The following is a 21,876-nucleotide window of genomic DNA, read 5'->3' as shown; positions in this document are numbered from 1 at the left end:
AGGATGTTTTTGAGTCTTTACAGGTTATCTAGGATTTTGGCACGGATGGAGCAAAATGGAGCAATTTGGATCATTTTGGAACATTAATCCCGAAGAAACGAACTTGGAGTCAGAATAGAGAGGGAGTGTCGATCGACACTGCCTTAGTATCGATCGACACCATGTCTAGCCGCAATAAGAATCTAGTTTTGGAAGTTTTACAATTCTGCCCCAAAGTTTTCCATATTTATAACATAAGTCCCTGACGTGTTTTAGGACATATATATATAGTTTTTAGGTTTTGTAAACCAGGAAGTCTTTTTCTAGAGAGTTTTATTTTTCCTGCAACCCTGTGAGATTTTGAGAGCTTTGGAGAGAGAGAGATCTGCTTTGAGAGAAGAATTCTTGAACTCCTTTTTACTCTTTTAATTTTAATTGCTTATTATTCAGAAAAGATGTTTTGTTCTTCATTGAATATGTCTGAGTAGTTTGCTTGTTAGGTTCAGGGTTTCTCACAGGGATTTTATGATTTATTAGATCTGTTTATTTAGGATTCATTATCTTGCTAGATCTTCATCATAGGTTGGTTTTTCATTATTAATCCTTGATTCGCTACCTAGAATTAATAACCTAGGAAAATAAATTGATATGAGAATATAATTAATTTTTCTGATAAAACCTTTTGATGAGCAAAATTATTTCTTGCAAAGAGATTTGATATAATAATTTTGTGAACAATTTAAACCTGTTTTTAAGGCTGATTTATTAACTAGAATTTTGCAAAGAGATTTGGATTTTCTAGTTTTAAATCTAGATAATATTTGCAGTGAGAACTGATTTATTTTTCAAAAGTGGTTAGAGTTTTAGATCTGTTCTTAATTGCTTGAATCCTAATTTATTGATTGATTTAATATTTCATAATTTCCTGAGAAATTCCCTAGGCCTAGCTTTTTGATCCATTGAATTTTCACAGATTTTATTTATTATTTTGCATTGTTTATTTTAATTCAAATTAATTTATTTAGCTTAATTACAAACTCTATAATTTATTGTGTAGTCTAGAGTCCTTGTAAGAGGGGCTTCAAATTTTGTAAGAGATGTGGCTGCATCTTTGGGAGACGTTGATTTGATTATATGTCCTTGCATTGACTGCCGTAATATAGATCGTCACTCAAAAAGTGTTGTAGTTGATCACCTTGTTATAAGGGGAATGGATGAGGCATATAAGCTACAATCTGTATGGTATCATCATGAAGAATTGAATTCAGCGGTTGAAGGTGACAGTGACAGCAGATTCAACAAGTGGAATGATGAGATTTTTAGGTTATATGAAGCAGCTGATGAGTTTATGGTTGACGAGTTTGGTAATATGGTTGACTTAGGTGATAGTGGAGAGGTTGAAGAGAAGAAAAAATATGATTTTCTTGCAAAACTTGCAGATGCTGAAACACCCTTGTATCCAAGTAAGCTCTCGGCTATAGTAACACTATTCAGAATCAAGTCACAGAACGGTTGGTCTGATAAGAGCTTCAATGACCTGCTAGAAACATTGTTGAAGATGTTACCAAAGGATAATGTGCTACACACATCACTGTACGAGATGAAGAAATTTCTGAAATCATTTGACATTGGTTACCAGAAGATTCATGCATGCGTCAATGATTGTTCTCTATTCAGAAAAAAGTACAAGACGCTTGATAAGTGTCCTAAATGCAAGACTTCTAGGTGGAAGACTAACATGCAACCTGGTGAAGTAAACAAAGGTGTTCCACAGAAAGTATTAAGATACTTTCCGATTATACCAAGGCTGAAGAGAATGTTCAGATCAGAGAAAACAGCCAAGGATTTAAGATGGCATTTCACTAACAAGAGCAGTGATGGAAAACTTCGACACCCTGTAGATTCAGTTACTTGGAATCATATGAACGACAAGTATCCTTCTTTTGCAGCTGAAGAAAGAAACATGCGGCTTGGACTTTCCATAGATGGATTTAATCCATATAATATGAAGAACACCAAGTATAGTTGTTGGCCTGTTTTGCTAGTAAACTACAATTTGCCACCGGATTTGTGTATGAAGAATGAGAACATCATGCTTACGCTATTGATTCCTGGACCACAACAACCTGGTAATAGCATTGATGTATACTTATAACCTCTTATAGAGGATCTAATTCATCTCTGAAACAATGGAGAGTTGATAGATGATGCCTTCAGCAAATCTACTTTTACTCTTAAGGCAATGTTGCTTTGGACAATTAGTGATTTCCCAGCCTATGGGAATCTTGCAGGATGCAAAGTAAAGGGTCAAATGGGCTGTCCTTTATGTGGGAAAAATACAAACAGCATGTGGTTAAAGTTCAGCCGAAAACATGTCTACATGAGTCATAGAAAGGGTTTGCCACCAACACATAGTTTCAGAGGAAAGAAGTCGTGGTTTGATGGTAAAGCTGAACATGGGAGAAAGGGAAGGATATTAAGTGGCCAGAAAATTTCTCAAAACCTGAAAAATTTCTAGAATGACTTTGGAAATCTGAAAAAATCTGTCCGTAAGAGGAAAAGTACAGATTGTATTGGAATGATGTTTGATAGTGAGGATATTATCCACTGATTTATCTGAGGATGAAGATGAGGAAATAGAAGTAGACGAGGATGAGTTATCTAGATGGAAGAAAAGATCTATTTTTTTCAATCTACCTTATTGGGAGGTATGCTAATAATTTACTATCATGATTATTTCAGTTTCATATTTTATCAATTAAACTTTTTTTAATTTTCGTTTTGTTCTTGTATGTGTTGGTTAGAATCTTCCGGTATGGCATAACTTAGACGTAATGCATGTGGAGAGAAATGTGGCTGCAAGTATTGTATCTACTTTGCTACATTGTGGGAAATCAAAAGATGGTCTTCAGGCACGTAAGGATCTGGAATATCTGGGTATTAGAAAGGATTTGCATCCTAAAACAAAAGGAAAAATAACATACCTTCCAGCAGCTCCTAGGTCATTGTCGAAGACAGAGAAGAAAGTCTTTTGTAGGCGAATTTTTGACTTCAAAGGACCAGATGGCTACTGTTCAGACATATCGAAAGGTGTATCATTAGATGACTGTAAGATCACCGGTCTGAAATCACACGATTATCATGTCTTAATGAAACAGCTACTTCCTATTGCACTTAGAGGTTTGTTACCAAAAGGTCCTAGGATAGCAATTGTAACCTTATGCAAATTCTACAACCAGTTGTGTCAGCGAGTAATTGATAGAGAGCAGCTTTTGGTAATGGAAGCTGAGATCGTTGGAATGCTCTGCATGTTTGAAAGATTTTTTTCCTCCAAGTTTCTTTGATATAATGGTGCATTTGACAGTACATCTAGGAAGAGAAGCACGACTAGGTGGACCAGTCCATTTTAGATGGATGTACCCATTTGAAAGGTGTAACTTGTCTTTCTTTTGGTAATTGTTTATCTTTTCTTGTATTGAGCTGTCTTGGGATAATCAATGTCTTGTTGCTAATCTACTTTTACACTTTTCAGGTATATGATGGTTCTTAAAGATTTTGTAAGAAACCCGGCAAAACCTGAGGGGTGTATGGCCGAGTCATATCTCGTTGAAGAATGCATTCACTTTTGTAGTGAATTTTTGAAGAAGACTACAAATGTAGAGGAAAAACTAGATAGAAACACTGAATATGAGAATAGTTCTATACTAGAGGGTCGCCCAATATCTGTAAGCACTTCAATTACTCTTACTGAAATGGAGACGAAAATTGCCCACCTTGTTGTTATACAAAACGTGGCTATTGTTGATCCTTATGTCGAGTAAGTTTCTGTTTTTCTATTTCACTTGTCATACCTTTTCTTTTTTCTAAAATATGTATGATTATTAATTCTTATTATTAAACTTGTACAAGTGAGCACCTTCAGTACCTTCAAGACTCAAATGGGAGATGTAGATCTGATGCATCACATTTATGGAAGATGCATACAGAAAAGTTTGTGGATTGGCTAAAAAAAAAGGCAAGTTATAATTTATCTTAATTTTCTGCATTTATATTATGTTTTTGACTGTATGTGTCTGATTTGTTTTTTATTTTTTTGGTAGATCTCGCTTGATTCAGATATACATGAAGAAACACTTAAATGGTTGGCTTATGGTCCACGTAGTTCTACTCGGTCGTATACAGGATATATTGTTAATGGGCAACGGTTTCACACTAGTTCAGTTGATAGGAAAAGTCAGAATAGTGGGATCTTGTATGAGGCTACAGCAGTATGTAGGTCTAGTGCGAAAGACACCTCACAAGTAGTTGTTATGGTCTCATACTACGGCAGATTAACAGATATTATACTGCTGGATTATAATGTTTTTTACGTTCCTCTATTCCGGTGTCAATGGGCAGTAATGGGCAATGGAGTGAAGGTAGATGATGGTTTCACACTAGTTAACCTGAATCATAGTCAGATCTCATTCTTAAGAGATCCATATATTTTAGCTTCGCAAGCAAAGCAAGTGTTCTACTCAAGGGAAGACGAGACATCAAGTTGGTATGTTGTTATGAGAGGTCCTTGAAGAAGATACATCAGTAATGAGTTTGATGATGGAGTTGTAGACATTGGGCCATTGCCATCAACTGTTGATATGGAAGTTAATTTAGATGAAGCTGAGACAGCCAGTAGGGATTGTGAAGGGATATATGTTTGAAACTAATTGGTTTGTGTTTTCTTTTAAGCTATGTTTAGCTATGAAAATTCTAATTATATATATGATAACTTTATATATTTCTAAAGGTTGGTTTTTTCTTTTTCTTATAAATCTGTTTGGTTTGAATTCTATTTGCATTACCTTGGTGATCATTGTTCTTATTCAGGTTATTTGCAGATTGTGTATTTTAGTTCTTGTTTTTCTTGCTTGTCTGATATATGTCTGATTGTTCATTGTTTGTTTTTAGTTGTTTGGTTGTTATTGACACATTGTCTTAAGTCTTTTCAGGTGAATTAACATGGGAACTAACAAGAAGGGTAGAGCAACAAAGAAGAATAAGAAAACTCAGGAAGACAATGATGAAGCAGAATACGTGTGTACTATTAACCCACCACCTGAAGAACATTTAGCGGACCAACATCATATAGAAGATGAGCAGATGGTAGATGATCCAAATGCTGAGAAAGGATTGAATGATGATGAACAGCTTGAAGGTGAGGTTCAATTATCCGAAGAAGTTCAACCTAAGCGTAAGAAAAGCGAGGACCAACAAGGATGAAAGACATCGCCAAGAATCCAAATGATAGGATACGAGTAGACTACAATCTCATGGGGGATCCAATCGGTAAAGGATCAATTAAGATGGCCTCATACATGGGTGAATTGATACGAGAACACGTTCCGTTCATAATTCCCTGTTGGCCAAAAGTCCCTGAAGATTTGAAGACAATTCTCTGGAAATCTGTCCAGGTGATAGGTTATTTACATTGATATTTAATTAAGTTATAATGTCTGGATTTCAGTTTATAAATTTAATATACTTTTGTCCTTTATTTGATTGTAGGCCAGGATTGAATTAGATGAGGAGTACCAAAAGACTGCAGCGCTTCATCAGATGAATTGTATATGGAGGTCATCGAAATCAATATTGGTTAAGGCTATTAGGGAAGCTGAGAATCACCATGAAAGGATGAAGCTGCGGCCTAAGAATGTGGAACCAGCTGATTGGTGTAAATTTGCCAAGCTCAAAACAAGTGCTGCATTTAAGGTATTAAATTTCAGTTAAGTTTTTTCTGAGATAGTATATCAATATTAACAATCATTTAATTTGTTAGGTGGTGAGCTATAGCTACAAGGCAAGAAGGCAGAAACAAATTCCTCACACTACAAGTCGCAAAGGAATTGCTAGACTAACTGAAGAGTTGGTAAACATACTAAAATTATGTTGCTACTTCTCATAAGTTTTAATTTTCTTTCAACTGATAAAGACAGTTTTTTGGTATAGAAACAAAATAGTTCAGACCCATCTGAAGTGACAAGGTTAGATGTGTGGGTGAAGTCGCGTACCAAAAAGGATGGGACACCAGTGAATACTAATGCTGCTGAAAAGATTGTGAGTTGTTTTTAAATCTGTAAATTAATTTATTTTTAAATCAGTTGTAGTTTTTATTTTATTATGATTGCTGTTACATATTAGCATATAAATATATATAAATTATGATTTGCAGAAAAAGGCAGCTGAACTTATGAAGTCTGTTGGTAGTCCATCAAGTACAGCATATGGACCATGAGATGCTCTTACCCAACTTTTAGGTCCTGATAATCTTGGTCGAATGAAGGCAATGGGTAGAAACATGAACAAAACCAAACTATCTTGTTTCCAAATGAAGCATAAGATTATTACTGAAATGCAAGAGAATCAAATACATCTCCAGCAAACAGTCCATGAGGTACGAGATGAGATTGACAAACTAAAGAACCAGGTTAGCTAGAGGCTTTCTTTTTGTTTGGTTAACTGCTATATTATTATATGTTCGAATTAATAACTTTTTGTATATGTTATAGAGACAAGAAACTGAGACTGGTGAAAACTCAGCAGCAAGAGTAAGTATTGTAATTTATAAGTAAGTATACAGATTTTTTTATAATTACTTAGAATATGACATGTTTTTATTCTACTAACTATTTTGTAGAGTGTGAACAAAAGATCACAACCTAAGTGTGTCTTGATTGATTGGGCTGGTGATTATGCAAACGTTGCTGAGGGACGCATTATTTCTTCTGATCCAAAGGATATGGTGAATAACAGTCCATTAGGCCCTTACGATCTTAAAGTACTTGTTGAGACTGCTACTATACCAGAAGCATCCCTTTGGAGACCTGCTCATCAAATTTTCACAATTGAGAACGATGTTGGGCATATGATTGCCTGGCCTGCCAAAAAGTGTGTTAATCTAGAACAGGAGCTGCAGCAAGATGATATTGCAACACTGGTAAAGGTTTTTTTACTTTGTCATGACTTGATTAGTATCAGTTAACATACTTAGATTATTGTCACAATGTTTGACAGGGTACAAGGAAAGATTCATTGAACAAATGCAAACTACTCGAATGATGATGTAGTTGTTGCTGAAGGACGTTGGCTATCAAAAGATCCAAAGGCATTGGTGAATGGACTTCCAATCGGACCAAAGGCTGTTAAAGTATTTGTTGATGAGGTGCATCAGTCCGAGACATTTATATGGAGGGCTACAATGGAAGTGACATACCTTGAGGATTGTTTACTGTCTTTTGTTGCATGGCCTTATTGCAAAGTTGTATTTGAAAACACCAACACAGATGGAGCATGTCAGAAAGCTCCAGTTCATAAATCTGCATCAATTGATCAATCAGGAAAAAAATCAGCATCAGCAGTTCTAAAATCTACAGAAACAGGTGAGAAGTCCCATATTGATACAACTACAGCAACATGTCAAAAATCTGCAGCAACAAAGACGAAGTCTACATCATCAGGTCAAAAATTTGCAGCAACATCAAAGGAGAAATCATCTGCAGCAGATCCTAAATCAGGAGAGAAGTCTCTAACAAAAGGTTCAAAATCTCCTGCAACTGAAATTGAACTAACTTCACAGTCCCCTCTTCGGAGATCTCTGGTAAATAACAACACATGTTATGAATTTATTATAGTTAGTATTCTCTCTTTGTTAAATGGTTTATATTGTAAACATGTCAGAGGAAAAACATAGGTGGAGGTATGAAGGAAAATCAGAAGTGTAAGCTGATGGATATTAGCGGAAAGAAGCGGATTGTTGCTGAGGGACGTGTTCATAAAACTGACCCGGAGCATAAGGTCCACTCTGTTACATTGGGTCCTAATGCTGCTAGTGTTTGGATTGAAAAAGTGAAGGTAGATGATGCAGCAGTCTGGAAGACATCAGATGAGATCGAGTTTATGAGAGATGCACTTGGTTCACCTATCGCTTGGCCAACTGATAAATTGGTTGTCTATTGACGGGTAGAAACTGAGGTAAGTGTTAGAAATTGATGATTGTGAGTTGAGTATACATGTTATGCAGATGTTATTACAAAACTAATGATGAAAGAAATTTTCTTTGCAGGGAGTGAAGCAACTTTGGTCCAGCTAGTCTAACTAGCTACTTTTGTTTAGTTTAAGAATATGTTAAAGAACTATGTGTTTTGGATTCAGACTTATGTTTTATGCTATATTGGTTTCAGACTTATGTTGCTTCTTTTGGATTCAGACTTATTAATTTTATGCTTTCAGACTTATGTTATATGGTATTTTGGATTCAGACTTGTGTAGTGAAGGATTTCTATTTTATTAATTATATTATGCAAATTGTAATAATAGATAGCTATATTAAAATACATATAACAGCAAAAAAAAATGTTATCTTCATATATTATAGCGCTAAACATTAGCTCTCAAAAACTATATTACAGCATATTCGTAGCTATTAATAAATTAAGTATGGCAAAATCCATAAGCCATCGTATCAACATATATTATAGCACTACATGATAAGATATATCACAGCATAAAATCTTTGCCATTATACGGAGATCTTTCGTAGCACATAGTAAGAGCTACCAAAAAAAACATTACCCAAAAATATATTGCTATAGTATAATAATTAACAGCATACAGAAAACGTTATGTTATCTATATATATCATTGCATTAGAAATGTGCTATTGTAGGGGTGACCTCTACCACAGCTCTGGATGACACAGCAGTTACTAAAACGCTATTAATAACATATTATAGCGAAAATCCCGTGCTATAAATGTTCACTTTTCTTGTAGTGTTAATCTATTTAGTCTTCATCACTGGACTCGACGTCTAGCCATCGCCTGTAAAGAAAACGTTTCAGGTTTTAATTTCACGAATAATAGTGTTTACTCTAAATTTATTTAAATTAAGGACATTACATTATATCTCCCGTATTGATTCCTGCCATTTCATCTTCAAGTTTGACCTTTGAACATCGTAATTCAGACATCAGACATTGCATACTTATCAATGTAATTTTTAAGTTAGAAAATGATAGTTTTAAGTGGTATATAAGATGATTACTAAACAGTACCTTCGTAAACAGAGATCCTCCAAAACAGAAGAGTACACATTACTGGTTGATTAGCATAGGTAGGGGAGAAAACTATTTTTCTCCATTTATCAAGAAATGCATTACAAACCGAACCAACAACAACACATTCAATCTCTAGGCCACTTTAAAAAATAAATTATTTCTGAATTAGTTAATCAAGAATTATGTTAAATATTATTATATTGTATTTAAAATGTTATCGAAAGTTTTGAATATTCTCTTACTTGTATTCAAGGATAGTGAAAGTCACCACTTGATTCTCTGAAATATAGCCATTTTGATGTTCAAGGAAATTAATCGCCCGTGGCTCGTTTACATTTAACACCATTCCTATGACATCTAACATAAAAATAATTCCAACAAAAAAAAACAAATCAAAACAAATTCATCATCTTAAGATTACTTAAATAAAAAAACTTACCTACACAACAATTCTTCTCCTCAGGCGTAGAATTACGCATTTTCAATGCATCAAATAGAAGGAAAAATTGTCAGTGCTTCGCGGATATATTGGTATCATTTTTGTGTTATCCTGGATCAAGATCTCAAACGGATTGTTTGAGTTTCAGGATGATTGCTGACCTTCAATCACTAAAAATTCAGAAATCTCATATCAGTCTCTTTCTTTGATGTTTCCATAATAACTTTCTACATAACGATCTGCATCTATCTTGATATCAATCCTATTTCCCTATAATAGAAGAACAAATTATCATTTTTATTTATTTATTTTTCTTGTACTTCTCATTTGAAATTTAAAATAATTACGGTTAAATGAAAAGAGGAAGAAGAATTACCCTCTCGTCTACCAAAATCAAACTTTAATAATAAGGCTGTCCTTGAATAAAATGAGGTGGACATTCTCTAAGAATTTTCACAGCAACTTTCGGGTTACGTAATGTAGGATTCATATCTTTAAGTACAGCACCATCCTGTTTGGGTTCTTTTTTTTTTGTGTATTTAGAAGCAAGGAGATGTTTCATAGAGAAGTTTCAAATACTACAATAATTTATTTGTAGTTCATATATTTATAGACCAAAGAAGATAAAGATTATAAGAATCAGAGTTCTAGATTTGTGTGGATTGTATAAAAACCCGTGGTCTACACAGGGAAAGCTGCATGAGTCTATGTTCGATAAGAATGAACAATGTTTTTGTTTTTTATAAATACTTTATTTAAAAAAATTTAACTGGACGTTCGAAACTCTAAATTTCAAATTGCATGACTATTTTTTACATTTTTCAACTTGCATGCTGACATCTTTTTTTTATCATGCATTGGGCTATCGTATCTTTGTTACGATTTTTGTTGAGACTTTATTGGAAACTTCAAAGTCTTTATCTTTTCATTTTTTTGTAAGTATTTTATACGTAGATATTTTTATCAAAATATGTATAATATATATTTGTATCAAAATATTGTTAAAAGGAAATAATAAATCGATATCTGTAAATAAATTTAAACTTTCATTTATATTAAAACAAAAAATTATAATCCATCTATTATTAAAATAGAAAATAATGAAAACCCCCCTAAAATCCCTAATAAGCCAAACAAAATGAGCAAGTCAGTCTTCTATTTGTGAGTCCTCTTCCTTGGTCTCCTATAAATTAGTTAATTAATATATGAAAAAAGTATATAAACGAAATTCTATAATGTTTTCATCTAATATAATATATAGAATGAACAGAGATGATAATCTTACAATTCCATCATTTTCACCACCTCTGGAATTTGCGGATTGAATTTTATTTGCATACAAACTGTAGAAGATATACTTCTTTTTCCTGCAAAATTATAACTGAATTAATTCTTTTAATAACTGATCAACAAAACTGAGCAATAAATATCATCAAATTGAATGTTTACTTTGGAAAACTTCAATAACACCCCAACGAATAACACAAATTAAGCGATCACCCCGGAAAGATTTATAAGTATCGTAGAATTTTGTACCGATGTTTCGAATAATTCACACCTTATTAGGGTTCCACTAAAATTGCAATAATTAAAAATATAATTCAAAATCATAATTATGTATAAAATATATATATATATGAGTATTATAATTTACCTGAAATCATAAAGATCAAAAGAGATTTTGTGGTTAATTGAGTAATCCTCTGCTCTATTATTTATTTCAAGATTTTCTTCAGTACTTTGCATCTCATCCTCCTCTAAATCTTGGACATATTTATCCTCATTATGATCATCAGTATCACTATTATCCGATTGGTATTCGCCCTTATCATCAGTTTCTTCTTCAGTATCATCCTCTTCTTCATCCATTGTATCATAACAAACATCATCTTCCTCATCGCTTACTTCTTGTATATAATCATCATCGTCATGATCTCCAACATCACTGTCATCATCAGATTCTTCAAAGACTGTGCAATCTGATTCTGAGTGATCATGATAAAAAGTGTTTTTCTTTTTATCTAAACCAAATCAAGTAAAATACTTAAACAACATACAAATATTGTCACTTTGTGTTACGTCCACATGTTTCTCATGATTTTCTAACCCCTTGATTTCCTTTTTTTGTTTTAATTTCCTGAAATTACAGCTGAATTCCCCAACATTGACAACCTCACCGATGACGTCTGTATAAAATCTAAATTAGTTCAGATACAAAGATTTACTAATAATAATTGAATTTAATATTAAAATAACGAAAATAATTCTTCACCCACTAAGTAATCTTCACATTGGATACCATCATTAATGAGTTTGAAATCGACAAAATTATAGAAATCTTCCCCTCCAACAATTGAATTCTCTTTGATCTTGGTATTATACAAAATAACAATTTTGTAACAATTTGTGGTAGCTAAACATGAACCATACTGATCAACAACCTTAAAGTCTTCAAAATCAGGCCAATCAACAACGTTGAACTTTGAGACAAAACGATCCTAAACATCTCCACGAAAGGAACATTAGACCTTTACACCCTAATAAAACATAGAATTAATAATTGTCACATAATATAATTTTATATGTAAAAACAATATACTCAAAGCTTGTAATTTATAACTTTCAGGTATAAGCATATAAGCTTTATTTTTGAAATATATAATGAGCTTATGATTAGAATAAACTACATACCTTAATATCAGATAAAACCATCTTCAAACTTGGACCTTTCTCTTTCCACAGACACAATACCTTCACACGAATTTTCCATTCATATTTTGAAGAATTCCAACGTGAAATATCATCGAAAAGGCTATACCTAACCATAGTTTTTTGTTTTTTTGTTTTTTTGTTTTTTTGTTTTCTTCTTTGATTTAGGTTGAAAGTCAAAAGAGTCGAATAGACGTATATATATATATATATATATATGTAATTTAATATATTTAATTTACATTTTGTGTAAGTGATATTTATGAATATATGTTTAACAAATCATTTAAATAATTTGTAAAGATCTCCAGACATAAATATCTTTACACTTCCCTTTATTTTACAGATAATAGTAAACTTCTTAATGTTTATCATTACGGTTTTTAATGTGTATTTTACATTTTCTATTTTTACATTAATTGTGATATTACACCGTATTCTATACTGTTTTGAATATGGATTACTTCTTAAGTTTATCCACCCTACTTTACATAATGTAAAATTAATAAATTTTTATATTTCATCATAAAAATTGTAAATATTATTTTAAATTAACAATCTTACATTAACTTAAAAATAATCTACAAAATATTGAAAATATTATTTATCACATTTTAAAAAATATAGCCTGAAAACGTTATATATATAAAATATTTTCATAAAATTAATACGGGTAATTATCTTGTTTTCTTCTCTCATTCATATATACAATTTCGGAATTTAAAATATATAATCTCACGACATATTGAAATTTACATAATTATGATCAAGAACTTTGGTTCCTGGTCGATTGTATTGTTAATAATTGCATTTCAGTACTCACATTTCTCATTGTTAACACGTCTCATCTCATTTATTTATAGATCGACATTATAAAGTACCGTTAATTTTAAATTTTTTAAAAAAATCTTTATAGAAATATTCTTATTTCATAAAATATTCATTCATCTAAAACAATATCCAAAAAACAGCAATTATAAGATCTCAGAACATTTATCATACTATTATCTAAATTATGTTCCTCTACTCTCTTCAATCCAGAATATTTGCTACGACACCTATCATTTCTTCTTCCATATGCAGACTATTTTAAAAATAATAAAATTTCATATACTAGATATAATAAATTTTAATAAGAATATATTTTAGGTAACTACCGTGTATCTTAAATGGAAAGGAAACGAATTATATTCTTTGCTATCAATACCTTCTCAGCAGATAATAACAAAAAAATAGGGTTAGAGTTCAAGAATTACGAATAAACGCTAGTATCACGTTTTTCTAAAATAATTAGTATCAGGGTGACTTTTAAACACAAATTTTTACCGTGTTAATACCAAACTAAGCAATTAGTAACAAACGTTAGAACATTATTTCATCAAAGAATTAGGGTTAAGACTGCTTTTTTTAACATAAACCACTACTGAGCAATAGCCGTAAGACGTATTGCTGACATTGCATCTTTCATCTGTTGATTAATTAATCAAAATAAATTATGTTATATCCGAGAAAATAAGAGTAGAAAATTTTAAACAATAACAAAATCATTTATTTAAGATTATACCATAGATGTTGGGATATTATTAGCACCAATCATAGCCTTTCTGCAACAATAATCAGTAACTACAAATATTAGTATGATTTTCTGAATCAAATATATAATATTAATAATCTTTCTTATAAAAATTTAAACAATACCTGATTTTCACCATACGATCATTGATAGATTCATCTAAATAATGTTTTAATTTAAATCATAGAAAATATTTATAATATTAACAAAAGAATTTTAAATTTAGCAACATACCTCTTAGCAACGATGACGAAGTAGAAATCAAAGAAAAATGTTCGATAGACTTCGCCACCTCTACCTATTGATTTATATTTATTTATTAGAGCCAGAAACACATGAATAAATTTCAATAACGATGATAAAATAGTTTACTATTAAAATTACCAAACACCTCTCATTAATATTAGCATCTTCAGAATTTTTCCTGCAACTATAACATGAGCCTTTTAATTTACCATCATCAAGGTATAAAGGAAATAAGTTTAGGTATTCAAAAAAAATACCTAATTTTCATGTGCGGGCACATAGAACTAAGATCACGGCCATCTACTAACTCACCTGAAACATAAGAATTAGTATAATTTGTTTTACAAAACTTGAAATAAATCAAGTAAAATATACAACATAATATAAGAAGTAAAAAAATCATACACAAAGTTTTGGTAATGCTTGAACTTGCGTTCCAAACAAATACTACAGAAATAGAATATGAATAATTAGAACACGAACACGAATACGAAAAAACCATATTAAAGATCATCAAGATTATAATACAAATATAATTTCGAGAACATGATAGTAATTTAGGGTTTTTTTCTTTTTTGAAGATTTCGAATTATGGAGAATGGTTAGGGTTGTACCTATTTATATTAATTAACAACCTATAATTTTAGGGTTTCGAATAGGTCGGTATATTTTCGTTGGGTTTTCTATTAAGCCCATTATTTCAGGGTTTTAGGGTTTTATAATTTTTAAAACTCACGTTTTGACGATTATATAGATTAGATAATTAAGAAAATTAATCTTTTAAAATTTTTAATTAATCAAAAGGGTATAAAGGTCCAGTTCATTAATGGCAAATTAGTAATCTTAAGTTTGAGGATAAATGTGGTGCGTTTCAGCAACCTAAATAGAGAAGAAAAGCTAGTCCGAAATTTTTTTAAGGGCAATTTCATTAAGGGTAAACGACGTCAATTTTTGTGAGATTGGTTGTGAGCCCTTTCGACTATTCATTTAATATATTAGATTTATAGGGAAATAAATTTTTCAAAATTGTAAGATTTTTTTGCATCTTTGACCAAAAAAAAAAGACAAATACCATATTTTGTGATCTTAATCTATACTAGATTTGGACCCGCATGTACGTGCGGAATTAATTTTAAAAACTAAAATTATTATTATGTTTACAATACATAAGTGTAGTTTTTTTTCGAAGACATTTTGGAAATGTTATTAGATTCAAAACCAGAATTTGTACCAGTTTAGTATTTAATTTATTTTTAATTTGGTTTGGACAAAAGAAATGATCGGATTTGCAACTGTTATAAGTAAGAAAATCACTATATGAAAAAACAATAGTAAGAAAAATATGGTATAGCTATTTTGGATCAGAGAACCGTCCCGTCCTAGAGGTCTCAAGCGGACTCCATGCCCGCGGGCCTAGCCCAAATAGTATCTCAGCGGGCGGGTATGGACACTAAATATTAAGCCCGTTAAAAAGCGGGCTTTGCGGGTCTGGCCCAAACGGATTGCGGGCTTTAGCGGATTATACCCGTGGGTTGGCGTGTCGGCCAGCGGTCTTCAAATATTAAATAAAAATAAATATTTAATATAGATACATAATTATTTTTATATAATTTTAAATATATATCTTTTAAAAATATGTGGTAACACAAATAATTTAATGTAAAAAACTTAATACATCAGTAAAAAATTAATATAAACATTAATTTTATTTAAAATTATTTTTTACATTATTATTTATTACTTTTACTTTATTTTAATATATTTTTTATTAATTTTATTTTATTTTTTAATATATTATTTAGGTCTGCGGGCCAACCCGCTAACCCGTTGGGCTTAGCGAGGCGGGCTTGGACATAACTTTAATGTTTGCGGGCTTAGCGGGCCAACCCGCTGCGGTCCAGAAAATAGAAATTGCCCGTTGCGGACGGCCCAAATGAACACGGGCCAGCCCGTTTGACACCTCTAGTCCCGTCCCATGTATATCATGTTTTGTTATCTTAGAACTTTGGTTTTAATATTTATTTAAGATTATAAATTTTAGTTCAACAAATATAAAAAAAAAATAGGTAAGAGATTTAGACTCACACATATCTTTAGTTTGCATTCATCAAATTTTTGAATGTTTGAAATAATAATCGCTTTAGATCGACATGAAGCGGGGGATTACGTGTAAACCGAGTTAGTGATAAGCTAGATTTCTGTAAAACTCGTGGATTATCAAACCAGATATAAAACAACAAAACTCATATTTAAGTTTTTAATTATTAAATTTTCTAATCTTTTAAACATATTTTAGCAATACTCATATTTCTTAATATATAATAATTTTTTTACAAATAAAAAAGTTTCTATGCTTAACCCGTCCACTGAACCCGTGGATTATAATATTCTTTAACAGTTTAGACCTTAATCCTAAATACTTATGTGCAAAAAAAAAATCAAGTATAGAAAGTATTATACCGTATTACTGTAGATGCAATTTTTGCAGATGTAAATTATATAAAATTAGTAATTTTTAATTAAATTTACTTTTTATTAAAAATGATGAGAAGATCTATGATATTTAAATTTTGTATTAATAATATAAATTTGACTAATTTAGTTTAACCCCAAGCATTGATGGCCAAAACTAAAGAAGTCCATTGTAAATTTACCTTCATTTGTTGCGACTTCAATCCCGGGTATAATAAGATCACTATTTGTGTTCTATATAATTCCCAATAAGGTCTTATTGACAACTCATTATTATGGAAAGAAGAAAAGGTCCTTCAATCACTATTACCATCGGCAATAAGGTTATTTTAGTTACCATATTTATAGATTTGTTATGTGTTTTTCTTATGGTCTTAAGAAAATGCGATTAATTTATATACCCTTTATCTAGAAGTTTATATAGTAAGAACAATAGCAGCTCTATGTCATTTTAAGCTTTTCATTTTTTAGGTTCAGTCTTAATCATGTACTTGTTTGAATATAGTGAAGTTTGCTTTTATACAGGATTATTTACTCTAGACATCATAACATTTACGACTTTTCGAGAAAGGAAAGAAACAAAAAGATGAGTACTTGATCAAATACTTTATAAATTCAATTGTACCAGTAAAACGATTAAAAGCAAATCAGCCTCTTTTGTTTCAGGTAAAAAAAAAAGGTCAGTATTACCCAAATGGAGATAAAAATTAGAAGAAGGTGGTGTCAATCGTATCTGTTATATAATCTCTTCAAAATTTAATATGTGAAAGGTTAGTTACAGTTTTAAAATGCAAGAATAAAACTGTAAAAAAATAAAAAACAGCAAACAACACAAAGCTCCAAAACCCATTTTAAATGCTTACACTGTTCTAAACAATTAATGTGAAATTATAAAACGTTTTAAGTAACACCAATAGTCCAGCTGCTTGCTCTTGACATTCAGGTTGAATTGAATTGTTCAATGATTTGAATTGTGAATAACCGATAAAGGAATCTGAAAATAAGAAAAATCATCAATATTCAATGATTTGAATTGTCAATAACCGATAAAGGAATCTGATAACTACGCAATATGAATTGTTTACCTTTTAACAACAATCATCTTCAACATTACATTAGCACTAAAAATTTTAGCAAGGATTGTAAAACCAAATAGCTGGCCATTTTGGTGAAAGCAGTTAAAATCTTTTAGATATGTAGTGAAAGCTTTGAGTATATTTTGAGTATTGATTTCGACTATTGTATTTATAGGCGAGAGTTGGTTGTTATTTTAGGATTCAATATATGATGAAATCTTAAATAATATATTTTCAGGATAAAGTTTAAACCCAAAATTTGTGGAATATGCTAAAATTTTGGACGATCTTAATAAGATTAGTTTTAATCCATGAATTAGTAATATTTCCGTAAATAACGTATTATATTTTTCCATATTGAACAACCTAATTAATTTACCGGCATAAATTTAGAAATATCTATTGCGATTTTAATTAGGTAGATATTAGTGAAGATAGTTAGCTTTATTTTAGGAAGATTATTTTTTTGTTATATTAAATATGTTGTTAGATATGGTTATTATTGAGATTTGGGAGGTTATATGGAGATAATTTCGGAATTATATACTATACTTTTAAGATTTGAACTTTTGGTTTTTGGTTAATCGGAATTTTGATTTTTTCTAATATTATGCAGACAATTAGGTCTGATTGGCAACATGGATATATGATATTGTTTTTTTTTTTTTTTTTTAAGTATGCTCCCCAATTAATATTATAGATTACAATAATAATCAGTCTTGGTAATAAAAAAAACACTCGTTATTATAAAAAGTTTGGGAGAATATCATTAGAATGACCATCACTACAAAAACCTTAGTAGCATTTTGTTTTACTATCCTCCTCCTCATATCTTTTTGTCCACTGTCTTCCTACACCTGTGCCAGAAGTCCGGGTAATTGTTTACTATTATTTATACCTGATCATTTTGTAATTATGAATATGATGATGACGATCTCACTATATGTTGTTAATTGAATTATTGATTAATTATTCTTAGTGTACTTTATATGTAGGTTACGGACTAGAGCTTAAGAAAAACATATGCCTCCATCTTTGTGATTTGTTAAGTTTAAAATCCTGCGATGATTTTTGTAAAATAGCAAAATTTAGTTATGGCATTTTTATTGGAGAACACCACAAGAGTGATTTTTTTTTCTCTTCTGCCTATTCTACTTTAATACGAGACCTGTAAATTAGTAAAGATAAATTAACAACCATACCAAAACTTTTTGAAAGAAAGCAAAAAGAATATACAAACCTTAAATTATAACGTAGTCATAGGCTTGCAACTTGCAAGCACAAGTGTTCCTCCTACTTAACTGCTGCTGGTTCGTTTTCTGCACCAAAGAAGTCCTATACGTTACGTACCTCAAGGCTTTCTAAGAATTCTTTTTTTTTTTTGGATTTTGAAGACTTTTTTTCAGTTAAAAGCACAAATATATAGAAATAATGATTTGATGCATAAAAAATATTAATTTTAACAAATAAAAACAAATAGTATACATAGTTTAAATGGTCATAAAATGTTAATAAATGTACGGTTTGTCTAGAAGATTAAAATAAAAAATCAAATAAATTGAGGCAAACAATATCTTTTATATATGGCATCATATCTCTTTTCCGTTCCTATCATTTATTCTTAGTGTATTCTAATAACTTTCTAATATTCTTCCACGTCATTTTATGCTAAAAAGATTGTATAGTTTTTCATCTTTGATCAGGAAATAAAAACACTTACCATATTTGTGTGTTCGTAATCTCTCTCTCATATATATCTATATATATATAACAATAATCAGTCTTGGTAAAAGAAGAAACACTCATTAGGAGAAAAAGTTTGGCATAATATCGTTAAAATGGCCATCACTACAAAAAATTTAGTAGCATTTTGTTTTATTATTTTTTTCGTCATATCTTTCGTCCATTGTCTTCCTGCATCTGTCGGGAGTTCGGATAAGTGTTTACTGTTTTTTTATACCGCAGTGCCGGCCCAACCAATTTTGCTGCCTAAAGCAAAAAAATTTTTTTTTTCCCATTAACAAACATTAGTTTAGAAAAAAAGTTACAAAAACTGCTACACAAAGATTCAAACTCTTAACACTGAAGGAGAATAAAGGCATATTCAACCACTGTAACACCACAAGTTTTTTAAAATTGATGCCCTTTAAATCATTAATATAATCTGACGCCTAAAGTCATTGCTTTACGGGCTTTAGGTCAGGAGTGGCACTGTATACCGGATCATTTTGTAGTTATGTACATGATATGATGATTTCACTATTTTTCGTTAATTGGGTTACCCATGAATTATTGTTAGTGTGTTGTATATGTAGGTTATGGAACAAAGCTTAGCAAAAACAAATGCTTCGGGTTTACTTTGTGTAATTCCCCGAAAGGTTTAACACCCTGCGATAGTTTTTGTAAAAGATCAGGTTCTGATTACGGCACTTGTTGTTGACACGAATGTTGTTGTGTAAATGATCTTATACCTATGCCTCTTAGCTAACTATTACGGCTCTATATAAAATGATATTATGGGTTTGTTCGTTTGGTTGACGCTGATACATGCCTCAACTAAACGAACAAACCCTATTAATTAAGTGTATTGGTATCTGCATAAAATATTAAATCAATAATATTAGTGTACGAAAGATCTATAGCTGAGATCCAAATCAAAGTTGGCTTGCCATAGATCTGTCTTGCGTTCTTTTTATCTAAAACAAGAACAAAACACCACAAGAGTATATCTTTTTTTTTTTGGTGTAACACAAGAGTACATCTTTTTTCTGGTGTCACACAAGAGTATATCTTTTTTCTCTTCGGCCTCTTCTATTTTAATACGAGACCTGTAAATTAGAGAAGATAGATTTGAATAATCCAAAAAAATCCAAAAGGTATCAAAAATAAAATTTATACAAGCGTGGACATAGTCATAGGCTTGTAAGCACAACTTTTTTTTTTTTTGTTAAAACTAATACTTGTTATGCATTAACTCAAAGGCTTCTACTGGTAACCATTAGAGGAACAAAAGGAAAATGAATAAAAAGAACAATGAAGAACAGAATAAACAATTTTTGAAGAATGAAGGGAAAATATGCAGAGAAGTAGCAAAATAATGACTGGTAACCAAATAATAACAATATTTTTAAAAATATATTAAATATTAAATAAATAAATCAATAAAAATACTAATACTACTTTTAATGTATGTAAAATAAATTTTACATTTGATTTTAAAATAAAATTTGTGAATTAAATTTAGATACATCATTTTAAATACTAATAGTTAATATTAACCTACAAAATATTTAATTTAAAATATTCATTTAAATTTATTTTACTATTCATACAATTTCCAAATAAAGCTTTCAAATTAATTTAACATGAAATTTTGTATCAAATATATTTTTCTGCCAATATACTGTGAAAAATATGAATATTATGGTATTATAAAATTAAAATATTATTAATAAACATAATTTTTATTTATTTTAAAATAAAAAAACGAATTTTAATATTTATTCTTTTTTTGTTCCATTTGTTCCTCATCAATTTTGGAGAGGAACATTTTTGGTCTAGTGTTCCTTATTTTATGAGGAATGTAGAGGAATAATGAGTAAATACTATTCTTTGTAAATGGTAAAAATTTTGAGGAATGAGGAGGAATATCATATTCTTCCTCATTCTTTTCTTAAATTTTGGTTACCAGTTGAAGCCAAAGTTTACATGGTTATAAACTATTAAATAAATGTATGTTTCTGTCTAGAATATTGAAATAGAATCAATAATATATATATATATATATATATTTTCCGTTTCCATCATTTGCTCTTAGCTTATTATTCTAATCCCCTATATATTAAAAGAGCTGACGTGTCGTCGCTAGAGAGCTTGATACCCACTTTATTATTTGCCCTTAATATTTATAATATTACATAAAGTATCATTGTTATTTAATTTATTTATATACATAATATTTTGTTTTTATAAATTCAAAATTTGGTAAATATTATTTAAATATTAATAAATATTATCCCTTACATGTTTTCGAAATTATTTTCAAAACCTATGTACAGTAAAACCTCTATAAATTAATAATGTTGGGACCAAGACATTTTATTAATTTATAGTGATATTAATTTATAGATATATTTTTAATTTTTTTTTTTTTTTTAAATTATGAATTGGAACAATTATAGCAAAATAAGATTAAACTTTCGGATGTTATAAATTTTATGGTTTAGGAATTGAACTTGTAATATTTATAAAGCATTATTGACAATAAATTACAAATACTATAAACAAATTGA

The 21,876-nt window shown here is 30.4% G+C and overlaps 1 protein-coding gene across 1 annotated transcript; it reads left to right on the top strand.

Moving 5' to 3' along the window:
* Nucleotides 1,190–4,547, top strand: LOC104767772. The gene is made up of 7 exons (XM_010491754.1): nt 1,190–2,108; nt 2,271–2,423; nt 2,572–2,687; nt 2,784–3,289; nt 3,512–3,796; nt 3,889–3,994; nt 4,080–4,547. Exons 1-7 carry the CDS (start codon nt 1,190–1,192, stop codon nt 4,545–4,547), a joined length of 2,553 nt encoding a protein of 850 aa, XP_010490056.1.

This window comes from Camelina sativa, chromosome 19 (genome assembly GCF_000633955.1).
Source record: "Camelina sativa cultivar DH55 chromosome 19, Cs, whole genome shotgun sequence".
In the NCBI taxonomy this organism is placed as follows: Eukaryota; Viridiplantae; Streptophyta; class Magnoliopsida; order Brassicales; family Brassicaceae; genus Camelina; species Camelina sativa.
Note: the sequence above shows the minus strand (reverse complement) of the source record. Positions and strands in the feature narration are given on the sequence as shown.

Excerpts from the sequence above, each read along its gene's own strand:
- LOC104767772 (XM_010491754.1), top strand. The coding sequence starts at position 1,190 with ATGGATGAGGCATATAAGCTACAATCTGTATGGTATCATCATGAAGAA. Across the intron at positions 2,109-2,270 it reads TCCTGGACCACAACAACCTG|GATGCAAAGTAAAGGGTCAA; the intron begins GTAATAGCATTG and ends GGAATCTTGCAG. Across the intron at positions 3,797-3,888 it reads ATTGTTGATCCTTATGTCGA|TGAGCACCTTCAGTACCTTC; the intron begins GTAAGTTTCTGT and ends AACTTGTACAAG.